Source organism: Hermetia illucens, chromosome 3, assembly GCF_905115235.1.
Source record: "Hermetia illucens chromosome 3, iHerIll2.2.curated.20191125, whole genome shotgun sequence".
Classification (NCBI taxonomy): Eukaryota; Metazoa; Arthropoda; class Insecta; order Diptera; family Stratiomyidae; genus Hermetia; species Hermetia illucens.
In genome coordinates this window covers 160,614,406-160,635,701 of record NC_051851.1, presented here as the reverse complement: position 1 = coordinate 160,635,701, position 21,296 = coordinate 160,614,406, and the positions used below count along the sequence as shown (strand labels likewise).

Genomic DNA, 21,296 nt, shown 5'->3' with positions numbered 1-21,296 from the left:
AGAAGGCTCATCAGACTCCTTCCTATCCTGGACCAAGCCGCTTATCAGAATTTTCCCTGGAGTTATGTCTAATACCTCTTGTCTGGTGCCAGTCACCAATGTTAGCGGGTTCCCTACGTTATGTATTGCTGGCTTATTGCTCATGGTTAATTCAGCATTCTCCGATTGATGTCGCTGCTTCCCCAGATCCCCCAGTTGACCCTAGCATCGTGACCTGTATACTTCCTCCTTGTAGACCGCGAATTCCCAGTATCTTTAAGCCAGCACTGTTGCAACTTTATCCTTGGAACTTGCTCTTGCCATTACTGCAGATGCAGCTTTTGCATGGTGGAAATTTACCTGAGCTACTTTAGTGGTGGCCATTGGCTCCATTAGTGCCTGGAATTTTCCTCCAAAATCGACTTATCATCCGTCTCCTCCGACATGAGACTTCCTTGCATTTCACTGTCCGAATTGAGACCTACAAGCTTTAAGTTTAGGTCCTGTTTTATCATGAATGAGTGCCATGTTCTTTGTTTTATTAGAGAAATTAAGTTGATCTCGACACAACCAATTTTAATCATTGTGGTTATTCAGCACCTTGGCCTGAGGTTTTGATTATCTCTTGCTTTCAGGTTCCAGCTCTACTTTCCAAGAAGATCTTCCTTACGTAGCTCCCTCACTACGGTAAAGTAGTTAATCATCGAGGAAGACATATGACAACAAAAAGCATCTTTACCTGGCAGCAGTCTTCAACTTATGAATTGATGGAATATGGGAGGCTGTTTGAACGCCAAATAGCACAAAAACATCCCTCTATGAATGTAGCTTTAACAGAGTGAATAGTATAATAGTAAACATAAGACTATACGATGTTAATGGCGTACTTTATATCCTTGCTAATGGTAAGAGTTCTATCTTCTATGCGTCTTCAGATTTTTCTGGTTCGAGCTTTTTAGATATGATATCTCTCAATGGCAAACGTGGGAAGGTCTTTTAATAGAAACGTCTTTGTTCACGCCTATTTTATCTTAGAAATGGCCTCTACTTAAATGTTGTTCCGCCCGACTTCTGCGTGGAGTATAATATGTCAACGAAGCCTACGCTCCATTGTTGCCAGATTGTGGAAGTATATTTCAGCTTCCTTTAGGATTTACTGAAAGGCGGTTGCGATCACAGAACTTCCGCTCGAAAATTACGCCTCAACGGCAAAAGCACGCCCCTCTCTTTTCCAACGCATGATGACGTTTGAACTGTGCCGTCCCTCTCAAAAAGGACCTCTAGCGCTCCGCTATGATATCAACTAACTGAAAGAGGCATTTTGAAAAAGGAAGTTATGCTAGCAAGCCACCTACGGTTCCGCCCCCTCATATTGCTGGTAACTAGCCATATCACAGTGTCAAACTGGATACATACAATAACCAGTCGTCAAATGTTTGTTCCGGTTCCTTTTAAAGCATCATTCAGAAAAGGTTTGTACTTCTTGGGCAAACATCCGAAAGGGTGGAGTGGACGACCAGAAGGTCCCTTAGCGTGAAAGGCTCTGCCGACAATTGAAACGAAATAAGCAGAAAGGATTAAGCATCTCAGTCACTAGTCATTCATACAAATATCGTATTTCAGGTACCAGTTGTTCCCTTCTTCATTGTTTGAGTAATAAACAACAAAAAAGGGAACAATTGATTCCCGAAACCCGCAATTTACTTGATTAAACTGAATTATAGAGACTAAATTAGTCCAAACGAAATAACTTTGGAGACATGTGAGTGGCTAGTTGATTCCAGAAAAGTGCCATGGCGTTGTCAAGTGCTGGTCTTCCCTTACCCAAATAGCTTGGTTAATAACACTGAATCTCGTCTGTTTCTGACCTTTGTTCGAATGTGATACTGTAAACCAAAACTAGGATTCGCAATTGGTACGAATAATTTTATCCCCGGCTCAAATTCTAGTTCAGATAAAAATTTCTCCAACCTGGAATGGACTATCCTGCGACTACAAAACCCGCCTCCTTTGTGGTCAATTGGTTTACCATCCTACTAAGTATTCTTCCTCGATTATCATTACAATCTTAAACTGCATAATTAGTAAAAAATTAAAATATCTGATTTCTTGCTTTCAATATCCCTCCCGCAATTCTAATTAAATTAATAGATGAAACAGAACCGAATAAGGACTTAGTAAACTTTACCGCAGTTTTCAATTAAAACAACGAAAACATAATCCCAAGGGATCGTATCCATTTCCTTTCCATTCTAAATGTATAACTTCTAAGATGGGACATCATTCCTTATTTTTCTTTGGTTGGAAGAAACTCAAGTTCTGTCTGTATCTGAAGCTTCAATTAAGATAATTGAAGAATATCGAAAAATTCAGGTGGTATCGGATTTTATGGACTTCTTGTATTATTTATTGATAGAATTACTGAAAAATTAAAGAGTAATTAGACTTGAAAGCACTAACATGATATTCCGGCTGTTGGGGCACATGGAAAGAAATGGGGTGGGAAAACGAATCGGAAGAGGAAGAACTGGATAACCTTTCGTTAAGGAATAAACGAGCAATCTTACAAATGATTAATTCCATAGGATTATTTGGGAAGTACAATAATGTGGTTTCCTAAAATTTCAGTAATTTCTTCCGTCTCTTGAAATATAGTATATAAAATATGGATCTTGTTGTTCTAAAAAACAGGGAATCTAAAGGAAATTGGCTAGTATCTTCTTAGATCAAGTAGCGAATCTCTCTTCTCTTCGCAGGAATCTGACTTCGTAAATATGAGGCCCAAGAGCAACATAGCTAAGAAGAAGGATCGTGGATTATCATCAGTGATAGATCCATATCCCCATCCCATAAATAGTCCAAGCTAACTCCACCTTGCCGCAAACAAAAAAGAATTCCTAATGCTGACAGTTGATTTTCCGAAGTTTCAGGAAAATCACCAACCGAACTATATTCTTTATGACCTCGAAACTCTAAGGAAAAGTTACCTTGTAGTGGTAGATAAAGTCACTCTCGAGGATGGCAGAAGAGTGTGTCTGAACGGGCTCAAGTTCTTCGAATTGACTAGGAACCTCAAGATAAAAGGCATTCGGGACGACGAAAATCTTTGACAGTGGTGAAAACACAAACAGATTTGTCCAAAACTCTAAAGTCAAACCGCTCTAAAAGTCTTCATGACACAAAACTTCGTCCATCGATTGAGAATTATTAAAAGGGCCCTCCCCCCTTCATTTTCACGGGGATGAGATCTTCGAGGATGCTCTCTCGAACGTTAATCTGGCCACGGTCTCAAGCTTAAACTGGAGGAAGCCTGAAAACCAACAATAATAGATTCCTTCCACAACTGGCCTTTTTCGGAGCTAATATTTCGCAACACGTCTTCGGATACACTTGGATTGAATACTTCATCCTAAAACTGAAGCAATGCTTTAAGTGTGGGAGTTCGGACCAAACCACTGTTTAAGCTGCTACAAAGTGGGCAAATGTGAGGCGGGAGGCCATGAGAAATCTTGTTACTTGTGCGCGGATCACGCATGCACGATGTGATAACAACATTAATTCAACTAGCGACCTTTCAAAACACTACCATAGGAGAGGCCAGCAAAATTCCCTTTAGCTTCTTCAATAACCTTAATCCAGATAAATCCTTAGAGTCCAAAGTCCGGTCCTCGCAGATCAGATACATCTGAAGAACTTCAAAGCCGATCCCAACCAAGGGTTGCGCGGTACTAAAACCTTTTTCCAAGTCGTAATAATGAACTCACCCAAAAAAACACAGTGGACGAGACAGGGTAGACCCGATGTCTTCTTCCAGGCCACAAGCACTGTTCACAATCTCAACAGCGACTTGCATTTCATCAACCTGACAAATGGTACGGATCCTAGAATGCAACATTCAGGATTTGCTGAAAACAAATCGTCTCTAGAACTCTATGCCAACTCTTCAAGAAACTTTTGAGCTAATCTTAAACTGAGCTAATCAGTATACGGAGGTGAAAAATCTTTAAAAGGCACGTTCGCTCCTGCTCCGCCGCACAAACGATAGAGCTCGAGCGGACGCGTGTGGGATTCGTACTCACTAAAAACCACTCCTGGTCTCTCTAGTTTCAGTCCCCTAAATGGTATAACAACCATCGCATCCGGTAAGGAACTGGGTAATGTGGTAGTTAGTCTTGCCGTCTTTCCGCTCAAACTATACTCTTATTGTTAGGAATGAACCTGTGTGTCCAGCGGCCCTTGGGAGACTTGTACGAACTGCGTTGCCACAGATCATGCGACTCTGACCTTGCAGCATTTCTGCGTTCCGTGTGCCCCTCCATACATCTTGCATGGTATAGCACACTCATTTCATTCGCCAGAATATCGATTGGGATCATGCCCGCCACAGCTAATACTGTCTCATCTGATGTAGTTTTGAAAGCACTGCAAACCCTCAAAGCCATCAGTCGGTAAACCAAATTCACGGGCTTCCGTCTTTGAAAGTTTGCGTGCGCCTCTGCTCACATAGATAACGCGCAGTCTTCTACAGTTTTTCCGCCCGCCGACATTCGGCAACATTCTTGCAAGTGCCGTAGTGGCGCTAGCTTCCTTTTTGCATGAATACTCTAGCTGCTCCCCCAAAGCTCAGGTTGGCGTTAATTATCACCCCCAGCTGCTTGATAGTCGGCTTAAAGACAACCATATATCCACCGGTGTTTTTTTTTCTGTAGTCCTTTATTTAGACCACTTCCTTTTTTTCCGCCAGGGTCAATCCGGCTTTTTCCAGCCAGGTCTTTACCGCTCTCAATCTCTCCGTCGCGTAAACCTCCACATCCTCTGGGTGTTTTGTTGCAATAACTACAACCACTACAAGGCTTCATATCGGCATCTTCGCACAAGATTTTGAAGCATTTTCTTTTAGTTTTGTGAATTTCCCCCTTCAAACGGCCTGGCAGCTATCTATGCGTCCCTGAGTCTCTGGAAATGTTTTCTTACCCGGAAACATGCGGCTCACAAACTTGCTCTTTCGATGTTCCACTAGTAGTTGGGCTGCCTACTAGCCAACAGTTGACTTCTGGGCATAGTGGCATCGCATGCTTTTGTCACCCATTGGGTAATCTGGGTGGTTTTTTCTATGACCGTGCCAATCAGGGCTGTATCACCTTCGTTCTAATGAAGCCTTACTCCGGGTATTCCATTATTTCCTGGAAAGACTGTTCCCTGCAAGTCCATAGTGCAGCATGACCCGTTCGATTTTTGACCCAAATGTCACCACAGTCATCTCGATATGGCTCACTAATTATGACCACATCGATATTTTTTTTTGCGTATAGTTTGCGAGAGTATATCCTGCACCGCCTGGCAATGGTTGAGGATGATTAGTATCAACCTCATCTGCGACTTGCATTGAAGGCTCTCACAAATTCCGGGCACCAGCTACTGTTGCTGCCTGCAATCTACCGATGATCCACCCCCTCCTTCCCTTTGCACAACAGGCAATTTGCAACATGCCTTCGCGATGTGTTATACATGGATGAACATTTCTTAATGTAACTGTTAGATAATAATAATAATAATAATCGTTGGCGCAACAATCCATATTGGATCAGGGCCTTGAAGTGTGTTAGAGCACTTCATTCAACCGTAACGGTACACTAGGAGGCAATGTGGTCAGCATTGCGCTCGACCGAGATTATTACCCTGATTTGACTCAGGTACTCATTCACAGCTGAGTCGACTGGTATCCGACGTCAAATCACGATGCAAATTCCACTGCCACCAGTGAGATTTGAACCGCGACCTTCCGTATGACAGCCTAGTGCTCTAACCACTGAGCTATGCGGACACACTGTTAGATAAACCGACTCAAACTGCTCCCGGATCATAAGGAGCACCACTTCATGAGCCTCTGAAAAACCATTGTAACACCGGTTCCGATGTTTTCCCTCTGGCACAGATATCCCCTTATGTCACTTAATTTTTCTCCATCAATGAGTTTTATTGTCTTTTTCAAGCACAGAAAGCGGTCTGCCCCTATCACAGATGGAATCATACACATTTACGTCCTGAACCCTGCGCCAAGAGAGGTTCTTCTTGTGGCGCTGAATTAGATCTGGCTCAACCAAATCCCTTCGGAGGACTCGTCTGAGGTCGAACTGTTCCCGATTCTACCTATAGACAACAACAAACTAAAGATGACTTAAATAAATTCATCGATTCATCCCTATCCAAGCTCCGTAATGAAAGCCAGGCTCAATCAGTGCCTCGAGGACTACTACATTCTCGCCAACCATTACTTCGTCTATGGGAGGCATATGTCAACTATTTGCCGCCTCAAATAGCTCATCTACACATCTCCATCGAGACGAGGTAGAAAACCTCAGCTTATCCACTGACATCAGTAAGTCTTATAAGAGGGTGTGATATCACACATGAAACTCCCTCCTGATATTATCCTATCGATTCGGAAAATAATGTGCAGGATGAAACTGTCTATGTACGGTCATCAGACTTCGGTAAAAAATGCCATATCCCAATTGTGTGTTCTGAGTCCGGTGCTCTTCGGTTACTACACATTCGCCTTCCATCAAAAGTGATCCAACCAAGCGGAAATCTTCCAGTATGTGGATGATTTCCTAAGGGAAACTCCAGGGAGAAAGCTGAAGATATTCTCCGCCAACATTCGTTTCTCTTCACTAACCAATTTAGTAGACTCAAACTGCATGTTAATCTCCAAAAATCCTGCACCATCGCCTCCTAAAGGGCTCGAACAGATGTACTTAGCCTAACCATCAACAGTGTCCTCCTTGAATACAAAAAAAATCCATTATCTTCATGGGGAAAATGATTTCTGCTTCACTGGCTGTAAAGGACTTTGTTGACTCCATCACTAACAAAGTCAAGAAAGCTTCAAATGTGCGAAATTCCACGACGAGGACTAGCTGGCCGGGAGAGACTCCCAAACTTTATAGAAGGGTGGTCATACCCGTCCTGCACTATACCTCTTCAACAAACTTAATGCTCGAAAAACTTGATAATAAGATAGAGTCCTTCACGGCCGCCTCCCTGGGGCGATGTCTTGGCGCACCAGACCCACCCCAAATAATGTCGCCTTTGCTCTAGCCGACAAGCCGCTGCAGCAATCACACAATGCCGTATAGAAAAATTATAAATGCCAAAGTCTTGAAACCTCTTCTCTACTCTCTCATCCAAGGCAACTACGCCGCCTCTGACGTATTAAACGCAGTTTTCAACAAATTCTATATAATCATAGGAAACGCTATGGATAGAACCCGCAACATTTTCGAAAACTTTGCCATTTTAAATTCATACGGGGAGGAAGTCTCATACAACAGGAATGGCCTTGTCTCCCGGTGTGAGGAGATAGTCCACAAATGGGAAACCTTAGGTATCACAATTTTGGCAATCGATGATTCGGTTGACCTCGTGAATTCAAGATGCGGGGTTTATTCAAAGCTCGAACCACTCTGCTGTTCCCAGTTCAGGACATCCACAGTTTCGGTCCTCTCGGGCGAGCTCTTCACTCTCTGGCAACCCATAAAGCTATCAGGTGACGCCAAGTTCAACAAAATTATCATCATGACGGATTCCCTCCAAGCCATTAAAATCTGGTAGCATGGTCCTGTAGGTCAGAGCCCGGTGCAAACTGTTATAATCCTGCACGCGCTTACCCGAATCTGGGCCAAGAGCTTTCAAATTTCGTTATTAGAGGGCCAGATCTTCTTTGATTTAGCGTGGGTAGTGGGCCTTCGCCATATGAAGTCAACGGCTACTGAGTAGTACGGGTAGATTCCGCCTCTTACAAATGCCAGCGGGACGCAGATTGGGGCCACTGAGAGACTGTCACGAGCGGAGCCACTCCAGTTGGTTGGCCTGCTTATGCTTCTGTATGTCCCCATGCCCAAAAATCCAGAAGAAGGTGATTTTAAGCGTGTCGCCTAAACTGTTCAAGGGTCTCTACACTTCCCCATCAGCCAGAACGATAGTAAAAGGCCTTCATGTTGCTGGGCTATTATTGGTTGATCAGTTTTCCCTGTGGTTTACCAGACAAAAGAAGAGGTTTTGTTTGTATTGATAAGCGGGCACAATGAATCACCTTCAACCAGAAGTTAACTAGAAAATATAGAACTCGGTAATACAGCTTGCGACCTACTCGCATGATGATTCCTTACTATCTTACCACTACATTACGTTGAGGGAGTTTCCGTAGTCACGCCCTGCTAGATTCGTCATAATAGCCTTTGTCGGACTTAGGAAAGGAAGCAGAGACAGTTCAACATTTTAGACAGTGATTTGAGAGCCTCTCGACTCCATCTGGCCCAAGTCTATGATCGAGAAAAAGAGCTGCTCCCACCTAGACGAGCCGACCCGCTATTGAAAAGTACAAAGGTCGAAAAAGAAAAAAAGAAGGATAATTTAGGACTTAGTGGAACCCATGTCAAATTTATACAGGGTGCGGCAGCATAATTTCCTTTTTTAAAATGCGCGCCACTCAGTTAGTTGATGTCATAGCGGAGCGCTAGTGGTCTCGTTCAAGAGGGGATACTGTAAAGTTTTGTCCCGACACGGTTCAGTCGCCATCATGCGTTGGAATAGTGAGGAGCGTGCCTTTGCCGTTGAGGTTTACTTTTCAAGCGGATGTTCGGTATTGCAACACAGCTTGCATTTCGGAATTGCTTTAATTTAGCCCCGTTGGCTCCCGTCCCAGACCGCAAATCAATTGTTACATGGGTCACTACATTCAGACAAACTGCAAGTGCGACAAGAGGAAGAACTGGAGTCCCTCGGCCCGTTAGATCACCTGAGAACATTGAAGCAGTGAGAGCGTCAATGTTGCGATCGCCACGGCGTTCTGCGCGCAAACACGCATCTGCGCTTGGACTATCCGATCGTTCTGTGAGAAGAATTCTTCGTGATGATCTTCATTTTCATCCCTATAAGATGGCGATAGTGCAGGAACTTTCAGAACGTGACTTCAATTCTCGGATGAACGCGTGTGAGCTTCTTCTTGATGTCGTTCCCGATGGTGCTATTGTTTTTTTTAGGGATGAAGCCCATTTTCATTTGTGTGGGTCGGTTAACAAACAAAACATGCGCTACTGGGCTGACACCAACCCTCGAGAATTGCATCAAAAGCCTTTGCATTCACCCAAAGTCACAGTGTGGTGTGCAATTTCCTCAGCTGGAATTATTGGTCCCTGGGTTTTTGAGGAAAATGAGGTTACAGTGACAGTGAATTCGGACCGGTATGTAAACATGCTACAGAATTTTTTTTTCCCACGGCTAGAAAATTTGGATTTGGGGGACGGTGCAACAGCACACACTTCAAGAGCATCGATGGCTGTTTTGAGGGAACACTTTCCAGAGCGCCTTATCTCAATTAGAGGCGATTTGGAATGGCCGGCACGCTTTCCCGATCTGTCCCCTTGTGATTTTTTTCTATGGGGTTTTTTGAAATCCCGTTTTTATGTGAACCGTCCAAGAACTCTACAAGATTTGAAAACCAACATCCAAGGAGAAATTGCCAACATAACACCTGCTATGCTAACAAGAGGCATGACAAACGCCAGAAATCGGTTTACGCAATGTATGGAGAATGGGGGACGTCACCTAACAGATTTGATCTTCAAAACAATGTAAATAAAAACTTTAGACATGTACCTACATTATAAAAAATAAATAAATATTTTCCGATGCATACAATTGTTTTTATTGAGTTTTGAAAAAAGGAAGTTATGCTGCCGCACCCTGTACAAAGGAGCAAATAACACCCAACAAGCGAGGCCGCGTCGTATATCGTCTATTTTGTTAGTGGCATATTTTCACTTTTCCATAGTATCCGCATCCTGCGACAAAATTAATATAGATTAAAACCTACAAATGCAGAAATACATTTGCTGTCTCATTCGGATTATCTGTAAACTTGCGGCCAATCTTCAGATTCCGATACTGAAAAATAGATTGCTTCATTCATGACTAGTCAGTTTTTCTTCTATAAATTTCTCGGAACGTGATCCTTATCACTGCATACTATCAACACATTTCATTCACTGATTAACCTAAAAGCAGCTTTAATCTGGTCATGTTTTGAGAAACGAACCCCTTAGATAACTCCAAATTCCGCACAATCGCTGACGCCACTAGAAATTGCCATTCAATTCGATAAGATTTATGTCAAGCACTCTGAATACTTGCAAAAAATATGTGTCAATAATGCCAAAATGTTAATTTTCATGCATCCCTTATCAAAGCAAAACATTTCCCGCATTTGCTTAATCAATCCGTTCTAGGCCGCGAATCCGACTGGTATAAAATTGCTTATCAGACAAAAACTATTGATAATCATGAGCATGATCACGATATTCCGTTGCTAATAAAATGATAATGGTCGTATCAAAATGTGTACAAAGCGTGATTTCGATTGTTAGCGCTTACAATGAGTGGCTAATCACTTTTCTGATTGAATACTTGTAATCTATTGTGACATGATGGGGCTCTTCTCCGGAAAGTAGTATTTAACACCTGGTTTTATTTTTGCATGCATTGGGTGTGAGTGGAAGTTCTTGCGCATATTTGACTGGTCCTGCTGTCATAGGCTTACCCTTGCATACCATTAAGTGTGATGACAACGAAACTGAAGTATAGATTCACCAAATGGGAGCCAATAACATGTCACTTGACCCACACAAAGCGGGGCCTATCTTTGAGGTCGAAATTGGCAAACCAGTTGACGACAGTTTCCTTGCAGATCCTTGGCAGTGAATCTAGATAGTCAAATCGAAAATCGTTATATCTATTTTTATCATTTATATTACATCGTAAATCAAAGAGAATCATAAATGACATTCGACTGGCAGCTGGGAGTGCCACTTTTTCCATAATTTATTACAGAAACAGACTTGAGTCATGATTGTCACAGTGGGCGACCGCCGAAACCATCCATCAAAAACGCTACTCTTGTAATCTTCTAATAAATATTTCATGGGTTCCCAATTTTGATAAATGATTTCGTGATTAACAAAAATCGGCATTAACCGTTGCGGAAGCTGATAGCAATTTTGGGGTTTTTGTTATTTAATTTGAGATATCCGTTTCAAAATGATTATGATCACTTTTATTTAGAGCCAACTTATGTATTGTGGGGACTCTGGATCGCTGCAAATTTAGATCGATCTCTTTTGATTGATGCCCCTTCTATAGTAGAATAAAAGAGATAGAGAAATTGGCAATTGATTCCTGTTGACGAAATTGAAACCCTTGCTAACTACGATAGGGTTCTATGCGCACTTCTTTCTAGCACCTGATGAGCAGATTTTCCATTCTATAAGCCAATTTTCAAATCATACTAGGCGGATTTGTAAGTTATTTTTATGTAACCTGGGAGAGACGAGACGTATTTAATCCTGAATTTGCGTTCAAAGAGGAAAGATTGCAAAATTCCATGAAACTGTACTGGACGCAGCTTCTTTACTTTAAAAAATCAGACTTTCGTGCCACACTTTGTCGAAGGCTTACCCCATATCCAACAAATTGCTTCCTATCATCCAGTGCACTCCTCATCTCACTTGTTTGGTTGTGCCGTGCTTCTCTCGAGAGCCAAACTGGTTCAGAGGAATTACATTGCTTTCCACTAGTTGTGGGGAGTTTTTTGAAGGAAGTAGTTTTTCGAATATCTTTTTTGAGAGGATGAGTAGCAGACTTATTGACCTGTAGGATACAACTTGCGTTTGGTACATGTGGGAATCATGGTAATTTCTTGCCTAGCTATCTCAGCTGCATTGACCTTGAAGGGACCTTCAACCTTCTTGTAGGATAAAGTTAGATGATGCAGTAGGCGCTAAACCTCGTAAACAGGTTTGTAACTCTTGTTACCGTTGATCCTTAAGGGTTTCATGGAATGGTCAACTTGCTCTGGCTAATTGTTTTTTAGTTTTTGAGTTTTGAAATCTGTGAGCTGTCATTGTCTTCTCAACTTGCGTATGTTTATTTTGCTCATACACGGAGGTGTTAAAAATCTTAGAAAGACATCCATTCCAGCTCTCTCGTGTAAGCGTCAAAACTAGCGTGGATGTAGTGTGTTATTCGTTCCCTACAGCTTTTTCACAGGCGTGCGATATATGTCCTTTGAAACTCAGCCTAGCAACGAGAACCATGCCAAGGTATTTTGTATCCGACCCGCAGACTGATCGTGTTTCTTCTCCGGCGATTTGTAATGAGGATTGTCTCCATGTTCCGCCAGGCTCAGGCCGGCCCCCCAAGCCAGTACTTTAGAGCCATGCCCATCTCAGTGGCGTTATCCTCCATATCCCCCGGGAGTTTTGCAACGATCACTGCGGCCAGAACCGACCAACGTGGCCTTCTCTGCTACGGGAAGCAAGAGCACCCCGTTATACATCACGTTCCACAGCAAAGGGCCCAACACCGGACCTTGTGATGATGTTTTCATTGGGCCCGTCGTCCGTCCCGTACCAGAGAGCTGTATCCAACAGGTAACCCACGATTAGCTTAGCCAAATAACCAGGCGCATTAATTCTGGCCAGTGACTCCTTAATGTGGCCCCAATTGGCGGAGTTGAATGCATATTTTACATCCACCGTCACCACGACACAGCACTTGCCAGAAAGCATTGCCTCTCAAGTCAAGTCCACCTCTCTTTCCACCGCGCCAACCATAGAGCGAGCTTTGCAGATTCGATATTGTTCACCCGCAAGGCCATTCCCGTCTTCCAGGATTGAGAGAAATTTATTATAGATGATGCGCTCGAACATCTTCCCCATAGTTTCCAAAAAACAGATAGACCGATAGGATGTTGAGTCGCCCGGTGGCTTGCTGGGTTTGGGCAACAACACCAGTTTTTGCCTTTTCCATTGTGGAAGAAATACGCCTTCCGCCATGCTCGCCTCGAAGGTATTTATGAACCAATCAGGTCTGGTCCTCACTACCAGCTTCAGCGCATTATTAGAGATGCCATCCAAACTCTGGACCTTGCCATCGCCGATTCTTCCGCAGACTTTCCGAAGTTCCTCCTCGGTAACGCGAGGTATTACATCCACCTCGAATTGGACCTCCGTTTGATATCTGCTCCCCTTATGGTGAGCAAAGAGTGTGGTTACAATTTTCCGTAGAAGCCATGGACAGGTCACCTGAGGTGACCTTTGTCCCTGCAATTTCTTCATAACCGCCCTGTAGGCCATGCCCCAGGGGTTTATGTTGATATCCACACACAGTCGAATAAACAATTTCTTTCGTTCTTACGAATGGCCTCTTTTATTCTGCCTCGCAACGTTCTATAATTCCGTTCGTGCACCTTATGATTGGGTCGTCTCCTCGAACGCTGGAACTGCCTTCTTGCTGGATGGCACGCCGATCTTAGCTCCGCGGTTTCGCATATTCCACCAATAGTTTGGTTGTTTGCTTGCAAACTCTCGCCTCCGGGGCATAGTAGCGCCACATGCCTTGGTCACCCATTGCGTGATCCTCGATGCCATTTCGGTCGCCGTGCCATTCAGGTCGTCATGACTCGCTAGAGTTTGAGCGGACATATCCTGCTTGAACGCCTTCGTCGTCCAGCCCGGCATCTTTACTCGCTTTCTTCAAGCGTTCAAAGTGCCCGGTGGTCGCTGTGGGTGTAATCCTTACTGACATACCAGGTGGTTCCCCTCGTCAATGCGGTGCTCACGTACGTGAGGTGAATTATAACAAGTCGGGAAACCGGAAGCTAGACGCTTCAGGTACGAAAGGTTTTGTGTATTTCTTTTATAAAGAGATTTGACTGTGCATTTGCCTCATTAGCATGTAGCCCGTAAAATATGCATATATTATGTGAAAATATCCACTTTCAAGTGATATTGACATTTATAGTCTTGAATTTTCAGAGGAGCGACAGTTTTGACCTAGTATAACTTTGTTAGTAATAGTGCGATTTTGACCAAATTTGGCAGGACCATGCTCTATGCTGTAGCCTATATTGCTGCAATTTTGTGATCCTAAGGTGAACTTAAGAGGGGTTTTCCTTTCAATTACTAAAAATTATCGTAATGTACTATTATTAACTTTATTTGAACAGGTATCGGTATGTAGGGTATTTCGGAGCCTAGCTAAGCACCATATAGGGGCAGTCTCCTGATTTTTTTCAGATTTTTCGGTTGGTTAGTTTCTGAGAGTGCGTTCGTTGCAAAACTGATCACTTTCAGCCCCCCACACTCCGCAGCTTTTCAACAAATATCAAAACTAAGACTGGCTTCAAAAAGTACTAACCGAGACCTTTAATTTGTTACCCCACATGACTATATTTGATAAAAAAAAATTTACACCTCCCTTTTGCATGTATGGGGATCCCCTCCTTAAATTCGACGTAAAAGGATGTAACTCACTATATGGACAACTTGGCCACCTTGGCATATAATGCTACAAGTGATTTAGATCTGGAGAAAGAAGTATTCAAGCGAAGTACGACTTTACCGAGAACACCAATAACAAGACCAAACAAAGATGAACTAAAAGCAGCTTTTTGGACAACAAAAACCGTGACAACACCCACCGCACATGTTCAAGATGCTCGACAGCAGGAGGTGCTCCAGGAACAAGGAAGAGATCCATTCAAAAGAAGCTCATCAACTTTGAGATCTCCACCAATACCAAAGACGATGAAGGATAAAGTACAGGCCAAAAGTGAAGGACCATGTAAAAGGAGTAACCCTGCAGGGACTTATAGGGAGCAGAGTCCCGATCCGGAGGAATTACCCTTCACCCAGCTTGGGGCAAAAATAGTTGAGCTGTCCGAGTTTATCAAGAACAAGCACAATGTGCACCAAACCATAAAGAATATGGTGAGGGCTATTAGAGTTCTCTATAATAGATCACAGATGGAGGAAAAGAATAATAAGAACACGCCGAACCCCGCTGTGTCAACAGTATCACAAGCGACCCAAGTGACGCCTAATCGTACTACTATCGAATCCCAGCGAAATAAGCGAGTACGTGAAAAAGGGGGGGATCCTTTAAGTAACCAGCAGGCGCCTAAGAGAAAAAAAGCCGAACAGGACATCCTGAAAACCAACACCAACAGGTCGTACAGCGAATCTAGGAAACTCGATCAGCGTTGCGAAGCCTAAGACCAGCGAAAACGATGGATGGACTAAAGTTACCAACAAAAAAGCGGAACGAAAGGCAAAAGTGCGAACTCGTCCAGATGTAATTGTTATCTCCAGTAAGGGCAATCTGTCCTACGCGGAGATACTCAAAAAGGTCAAAGCGGATCCCGACCTAAAAGATCTGAGCGGAAATGTAAACAGAATCCGAAAAACCCAGAAAGGGGATCTCATGTTCGAGCTGAAAAGATCCAGCGTGGGCAAAACTGATGACTTTCGCACTCAAGTGAAAAACTCACTTGGGGAGAATGCCGCAGTGCGTGCCCAAAAACATGATATCTACCTTCAATGTAAGGATCTCGATGAAGTTACATCGAAGGGAGAAATTTGTGCAGCTCTGAAGGAGCAATTCAAGTTGAAAGAACTCACCGAGGAGTCTATTGTGGGCTTACGAAAAGCCTATGGTGGTACTCAAACAGCCACAATACGAGTACCAGCGGAGGCAGCACAGATGTTATTGGCTGCCGGAAGGGTTCGGATTGGATGGGTTGTCTGCTGTTTAAGGGAACAAATTTCACTGAAGAGGTGCTTTAAATGCCTCATGTTTGGACACTTCGCGAAGGTATGCACCAGCAGCATTGCCGATCGATGCAGAAGGTGTGGGGAGAAAGGCCATATTGCCAGAGAGTGCAATAGGGACCCCAAGTGCCTATTGTGCGAAGTAAAAGAGGGACAGGATAACCGGCATATTGCCGGGAGTGGTAAATGTCCAGAATTTAGGAAGGCGCTCACTGCAATGAGAAAATGAGGTTTATTCAAATAAACCTGAATCATTGCAGGGTCGCTCAGGATTTACTTGAGCAGGCCACGTTCGAATCTGAGATGGAAATCGCCATCATAAGCGAACCGTATAGACACCGTCACGGTGGCATATGGGTCAAAGATTCGACTGGTGGAGCGGCGATATGGGCTTGCGGTCGACAGGCCATACAATGTACTGCAAGTCAGGCAGGCAGTGGCTTCGTGTGGGCGAAAATAAGTGGTGTATATGTATACAGCTGCTACGCCCCGCCAAGTTTGACACTGTCTGAATTCGAGCAAATGCTTGATAATCTTGTTCTCGACGCGAAGGGACGAAGTCCAAAGGTGATTGCTGGTGATTTCAATGCTTGGGCCCTAGAGTGGGGTAGTAGGGAATCAAATGCTAGGGGGCGCAGTTTATTAGAAGCTTTTGCGCAGATGGACATAGCTTTGGCTAACGAAGGTGCTGTAAACACCTTCCAGAAAGGGGGGTCAGGCTCAGTTGTAGACCTGACCTTTGTCAGCCCTTCGCTGGCGCGTGGTATGTCCTGGTGTGTCAGTGAACGCTACACCCACAGCGATCACCAGGCAATCTTCTTTGAGACATATGTCGAGCCACAGGCCAAAGAGCTATCATGCCCGAAACCGAGAAAGATTTCAGGCTGGTCTGCAAAATCTTTGGATGAGGAGACCTTCATAGAGGTGTGGTTAGATCAGCCTGATAAAGCAGGCACCTCTACGGAAAGAGCCGTCCATCTGGCTCAATGCATTGCCAAAGCGTGTGACGCGTCCATGCCTAAAAGGTGTCCATTCCCCAGTAGAAGACCAAACTACTGGTGGAATGATGAACTGACCGACCTTCGATCAGCCTGCCACCGAGCCAGAAAAGTGGCTCATGGGGCGGTAGGTAGAGTCGAACAGGGGCAAAAAGAGCGCGTCTATAAGGCAGCCCGCAAAAACCTCAAGCTCGCCATCCAGCGAAGCAAGAGGGAGTGCTTTAAGGAGCTCTGCTCAGAAGCAAACATAAACCCGTGGGGGAATGCCTACAGAATCGTGATGGGACGATTGAGAGGCCGTTCATCTCCGCAGATCACGTGCCCCACCCTCTTGCTAAAAATCATCCAGGGGTTATTCCCCCCGCAAGAGGAGAGCACCGAAACATTCCAACCACCTCTGAATGTGGCGGCAATTCCGCCAGTCACCAGAGACGAGCTGTTGGATATCTGCGGTAGAATAGGAGACAATAAAGCGCCGGGCCTGGATGGAGTACCGAATAAGGCCCTTAAGCTTGCCGTGAAATCCAGACCGGACATGTTTGCTGACTTGTTCGAAGCGTGCATGTCCGAGGGAATATTTCCAGTGGCATGGAAGCGGCAGAAGTTGGTACTTCTGCCTAAACCAGGTAAACCTCCAGGTGAACCATCCTCATATCGACCCATATGTCTTTTGGACACGGTGGGGAAGATGTTAGAGCGGGTAATCTATAATAGATTACTCCCGGTTGTTGAGAGTCAAGGCGGCCTTTCAGATAGGCAGTATGGGTTCCGTAAAGCCAGATCAACCATTGATGCCATCAAATTGGTTACTGGCTTGGCCGAAGATGCAATTCACGGAAAGGGTAGTACCAGCAAATATTGCGTGGTGGTAACCCTGGATGTGAAAAATGCATTCAATTCGGCCAATTGGAATCTAATACGGAAATCTTTAGCGAAGGTTGGTATTCCCGCCTATCTCGCTGCTATCATCGATAGCTATTTAACTGAAAGGAGGCTCTGGTATGACACCGATGACGGACCCCAGGAGTACGTTGTTTCCGCGGGTGTCCCGCAGGGCTCCGTATTGGGCCCACTACTGTGGAGCATCATGTACAACGATGTATTTAATCTTCCCCTTCCGGGGGAAGCCACAGTGGTGGGTTACGCTGACGACATAGCACTGGTTGTTGTCGCAAAGCATCTTGAAGATGCTGAGTTATACTCAAGTGAAGCAATCGGTGCTGTTAAAAGTTGGCTAAAGAGCTCTGGTCTGACACTTGCGGAGGAAAAAACGGAAGTGGTCCTCATCACTAAGCGCCGGAAGAGAAATTACGCCTGCATTAGAATCGGGAATCATATTATCACTTCCAAGCCGACCATCAAATACTTGGAAGTGGTGATAGACAGGAAGCTTAGCTATAAGCAACATGTGCGGTATGTTTGCGACAAATCATCCACTGCAAGTATGGCCCTGGCAAGGATGATGCCGAACGTTGGAGGGCCACGGCATACCTCTAGGTTGCTTATAGCCAGGGTGGTGACCTCGATCATGCTCTATGCAACCCCAGTTTGGAGGGAGGCGTTGTGGATGTCAGGGAACGCTACCAAACTGAGTTCAGTCCACAGGAGGACAGCCCTGAGGGTATGCTCTGCCTTCAGGACTGTCTCAGATGATGCAGCATTCGTCATCTCTGGAATGATGCCGATTGACATCTTGGCAGATGAGATGGCGAACATATACAATGCAAAGTCAATCTGCTCCTCGTCGCGGACGAAGAAGACTGAAAGGGAGAGATCCATAAATAGATGGCAAGAGCGGTGGGAACGCTCGGGAAAGGGCCGGTGGACGCACAGGCTCATTCCTACCATCAAGGAGTGGTTGGAGAGACGACACAGTGAGATTAATTATAATCTCACCCAGTTTCTCACGGGGCACGGAGGATATCTCCAATACCTTCACAGGTTTAAATTGGAGACCTCACCCGACTGTCCAGATTGCAATGGAGTCCCAGAGGACCCAGAGCATGTATTCTTCCACTGTCCGAGATTTGTGGAAGAAAGGAGGAATCTAGAGGAGACTCTAGTGAAGGTGCTGGTACCAGAAAATCTGGTGCTGAAAATGCTAGCACATCAAGAGAATTGGGATGCGGTAAACTTCATGATCGCATCTATCCAAAATAAACTGCGAAAAGCAGAGGAGAGGAGAAAAACGCGGTCACGTGCGCCGCGTATAGAAGAAAGGTGACAAAGCTAGAGGGAGCTGACTTCGCCCCGTGATGTAATACCTTATGGTGGTTCCGCGGGGCAGGGAGGGAGTCGGGGGTGGTTTTAGTGGGTAAAAATCCCACACGCTGGTGTGTCCAAACCAGTGTCTTTTTGAAGATTTCCACCTCCTCAAAAAACAAAAAAAGAAAAAAAAGACAGACAGACAGACAGACAGACAGTAAATCGATTTTAATAAGGTTTTGTGTTTACACAAAACCTTAAAAAGAAACATTGACACCTGCGAACTACTTTTGGTTACCAGCTCCCAGGCCTGAATGAAACCGTGAGCCGCTTTTATCTCTTACTATTGACATTTGCTCCCAATACCGACAAGGTGAAAACCTCAAACTCAAAAGTTGTGGGTTTGTTTTTCTCAGTTCAATTTTGACTGGAGCTTTGACTTTGGTCTATTCAGATTTTCTCATCGTCAACTTTTGTGTCTTAACTTTTGGTAACTGGTAATCCTATATTCGAGGAAGAGCTATATTCGACGGTGAGAATGTGCCACTCTTATAAAACACAGACTAGAGAACTCGGTAAGTTAGTAATATACGAATACTACTTGCCCATTACTATTAAAAAGTCATGTGCTGAAAAAGTCTTGGAATGCAATTGTTACCTGTGGTATTCAAGCGCTCTTTCTTGGAAATTTCAACTCTACAGATAATGCATCTGCTTCCACATAAAAAGATAATTGGAAAAATATGAAAGTGCTAATCAACTTATCTTCTCATTCCAGGACACTTGATTATGCAATGATTCATCAGTTCAACAAAGCCGTGCTAAATGTATGTTAAAACTACGAAACTTCGACGCATTCAAATCTATGAGAAATTCAAAATTCGTGGTAAACGATTTAAGAGCTGAATAATTGACTCGTTGAAACGCAATAAAAACAGCCCAACCTCAGCCAGGTAAGGAGAATAATCGAATACCTTCTGAAACCAACGCTCGACTGAACCAACACTAGCGTCTCGAAAGCGCAGAACCTCCCTTTATCCAAACAGAAAGGTTACACCAAGTGTACTTATAATAAATGTGCTATCGAAACAATTCAGGTGCACCGCCTGGCTCCGATCACATGTTCCATTCAAATAGGATAGTCAGCGTTGTAATCAAATAACAGAGAGCGGTCGAAGCACGATCTGGGGATCGAAAAATACCAACCGAACAAATCGAACTGTGGTCCATATACAGTGGAGTCAACAGCATCCAGCGGCCAAGCACCTATCCATCTTGAAAACGAGGAAAAGCAAACAGAAAGCAATCTTTATTTTTCCAAGATGCTCACCAGACGTAATTGGCTTCTTCGATGCAGTATACTAATTAACGTAATTGTTGTACTGTACCTGTGCAGTCATGTAATGATCGGCGGCGGCGGCAATTTCACCGGGTCAGGTTTCATCATTCCAGCCGATGAAGTAACAAAAATGCGACAAATGACCAATTTCGTGCCCAAGGAGAGGAGCCTCGATATGAAAGTTAAAGAACAGGTGAGTCAAAGTTGCTATAAATTTAATCCAAGAGTTCCTCCACCTGCCTTTATTAGGGCCTATAAAAATCCGCTTGAAACCTCAACCGACACCAGGTAATCCACTCTTGAAATCCATCCTCCTTTACAACTCATCTCAATACTTCCAACGTTTCCTATTCTAATTGTTGCCTGTCATTCAGGACAAATTTTATGCCCGAATATAAACTTCTAACTTTCCCTCACCTGATGCGAAAAGAAATTAATTAACACTTCTGACAAATCAGTCGTAAATCTTCCCTGAAAGAGACAAAACCAGAATTTCCACCCCCATGTCTACCGCTCCAAGGACATGGGGAAAAAAGCCGCCCCGAAAACAAAACAAAAGGAAGAATAAAGCAAAGTTTGCAAAACATGAGGTGAAGCTGTCACTCACTTAATGATTTTACTTTCCATGCGATCTTGACGATTTCTCGAGCCTCCATGCCGGTCGTCCTTGCCTTCCACTTATCATCCTTTTCAGCTTTTGTTATCCTCCAAATTACAGGAAATGATTAATGAGAAATCGTTTCTTTCGTTTGGTTGAATGGAATAAATGAAATGGGTGTGCGAATAGCAAAAAATAAGATATTTGAAGGATGTTGGCATGTTGCGGGGGAGGAGGGGTTGAGACGGACGCTCTTCAGTTCTTATGCCCTCACTTTGCATATAGGACAAGATAAATAGCAAACAACCTCAGCAACTGATTGCTCTCCGTTCGTCCTATGTGCCAAGGCATATTCAGATTTTTTCGTCGAAAACAACCGAACGGGGGATGGTGCTCCATCAGCATTATATCCAACACTTGCTCGAAGTCCTTCTTGTGAATATCCCCATATAGATTGCCTGGCTCCACTAATTAGATGAGCTCGATTTGAGGCGGCAAAGCATCGAAAG

The 21,296-nt window shown here is 44.1% G+C and overlaps 1 protein-coding gene across 4 annotated transcripts in view; it reads left to right on the top strand.

Annotated features, from left to right (window-relative positions):
* Positions 1-21,296, top strand: part of LOC119650970 (beta-1,4-glucuronyltransferase 1) — a 339,594-nt gene that overhangs the window by 302,541 nt on the left and 15,757 nt on the right. For all 4 annotated transcript variants that reach the window (XM_038054230.1, XM_038054231.1, XM_038054233.1 and 1 more), the window contains one exon: positions 19,629-20,382. In XM_038054230.1, the coding sequence (XP_037910158.1) occupies positions 20,173-20,382 (210 nt within the window). In that variant the 5' untranslated portion in view covers positions 19,629-20,172. The remainder of the gene's footprint in view (positions 1-19,628; positions 20,383-21,296) is intronic.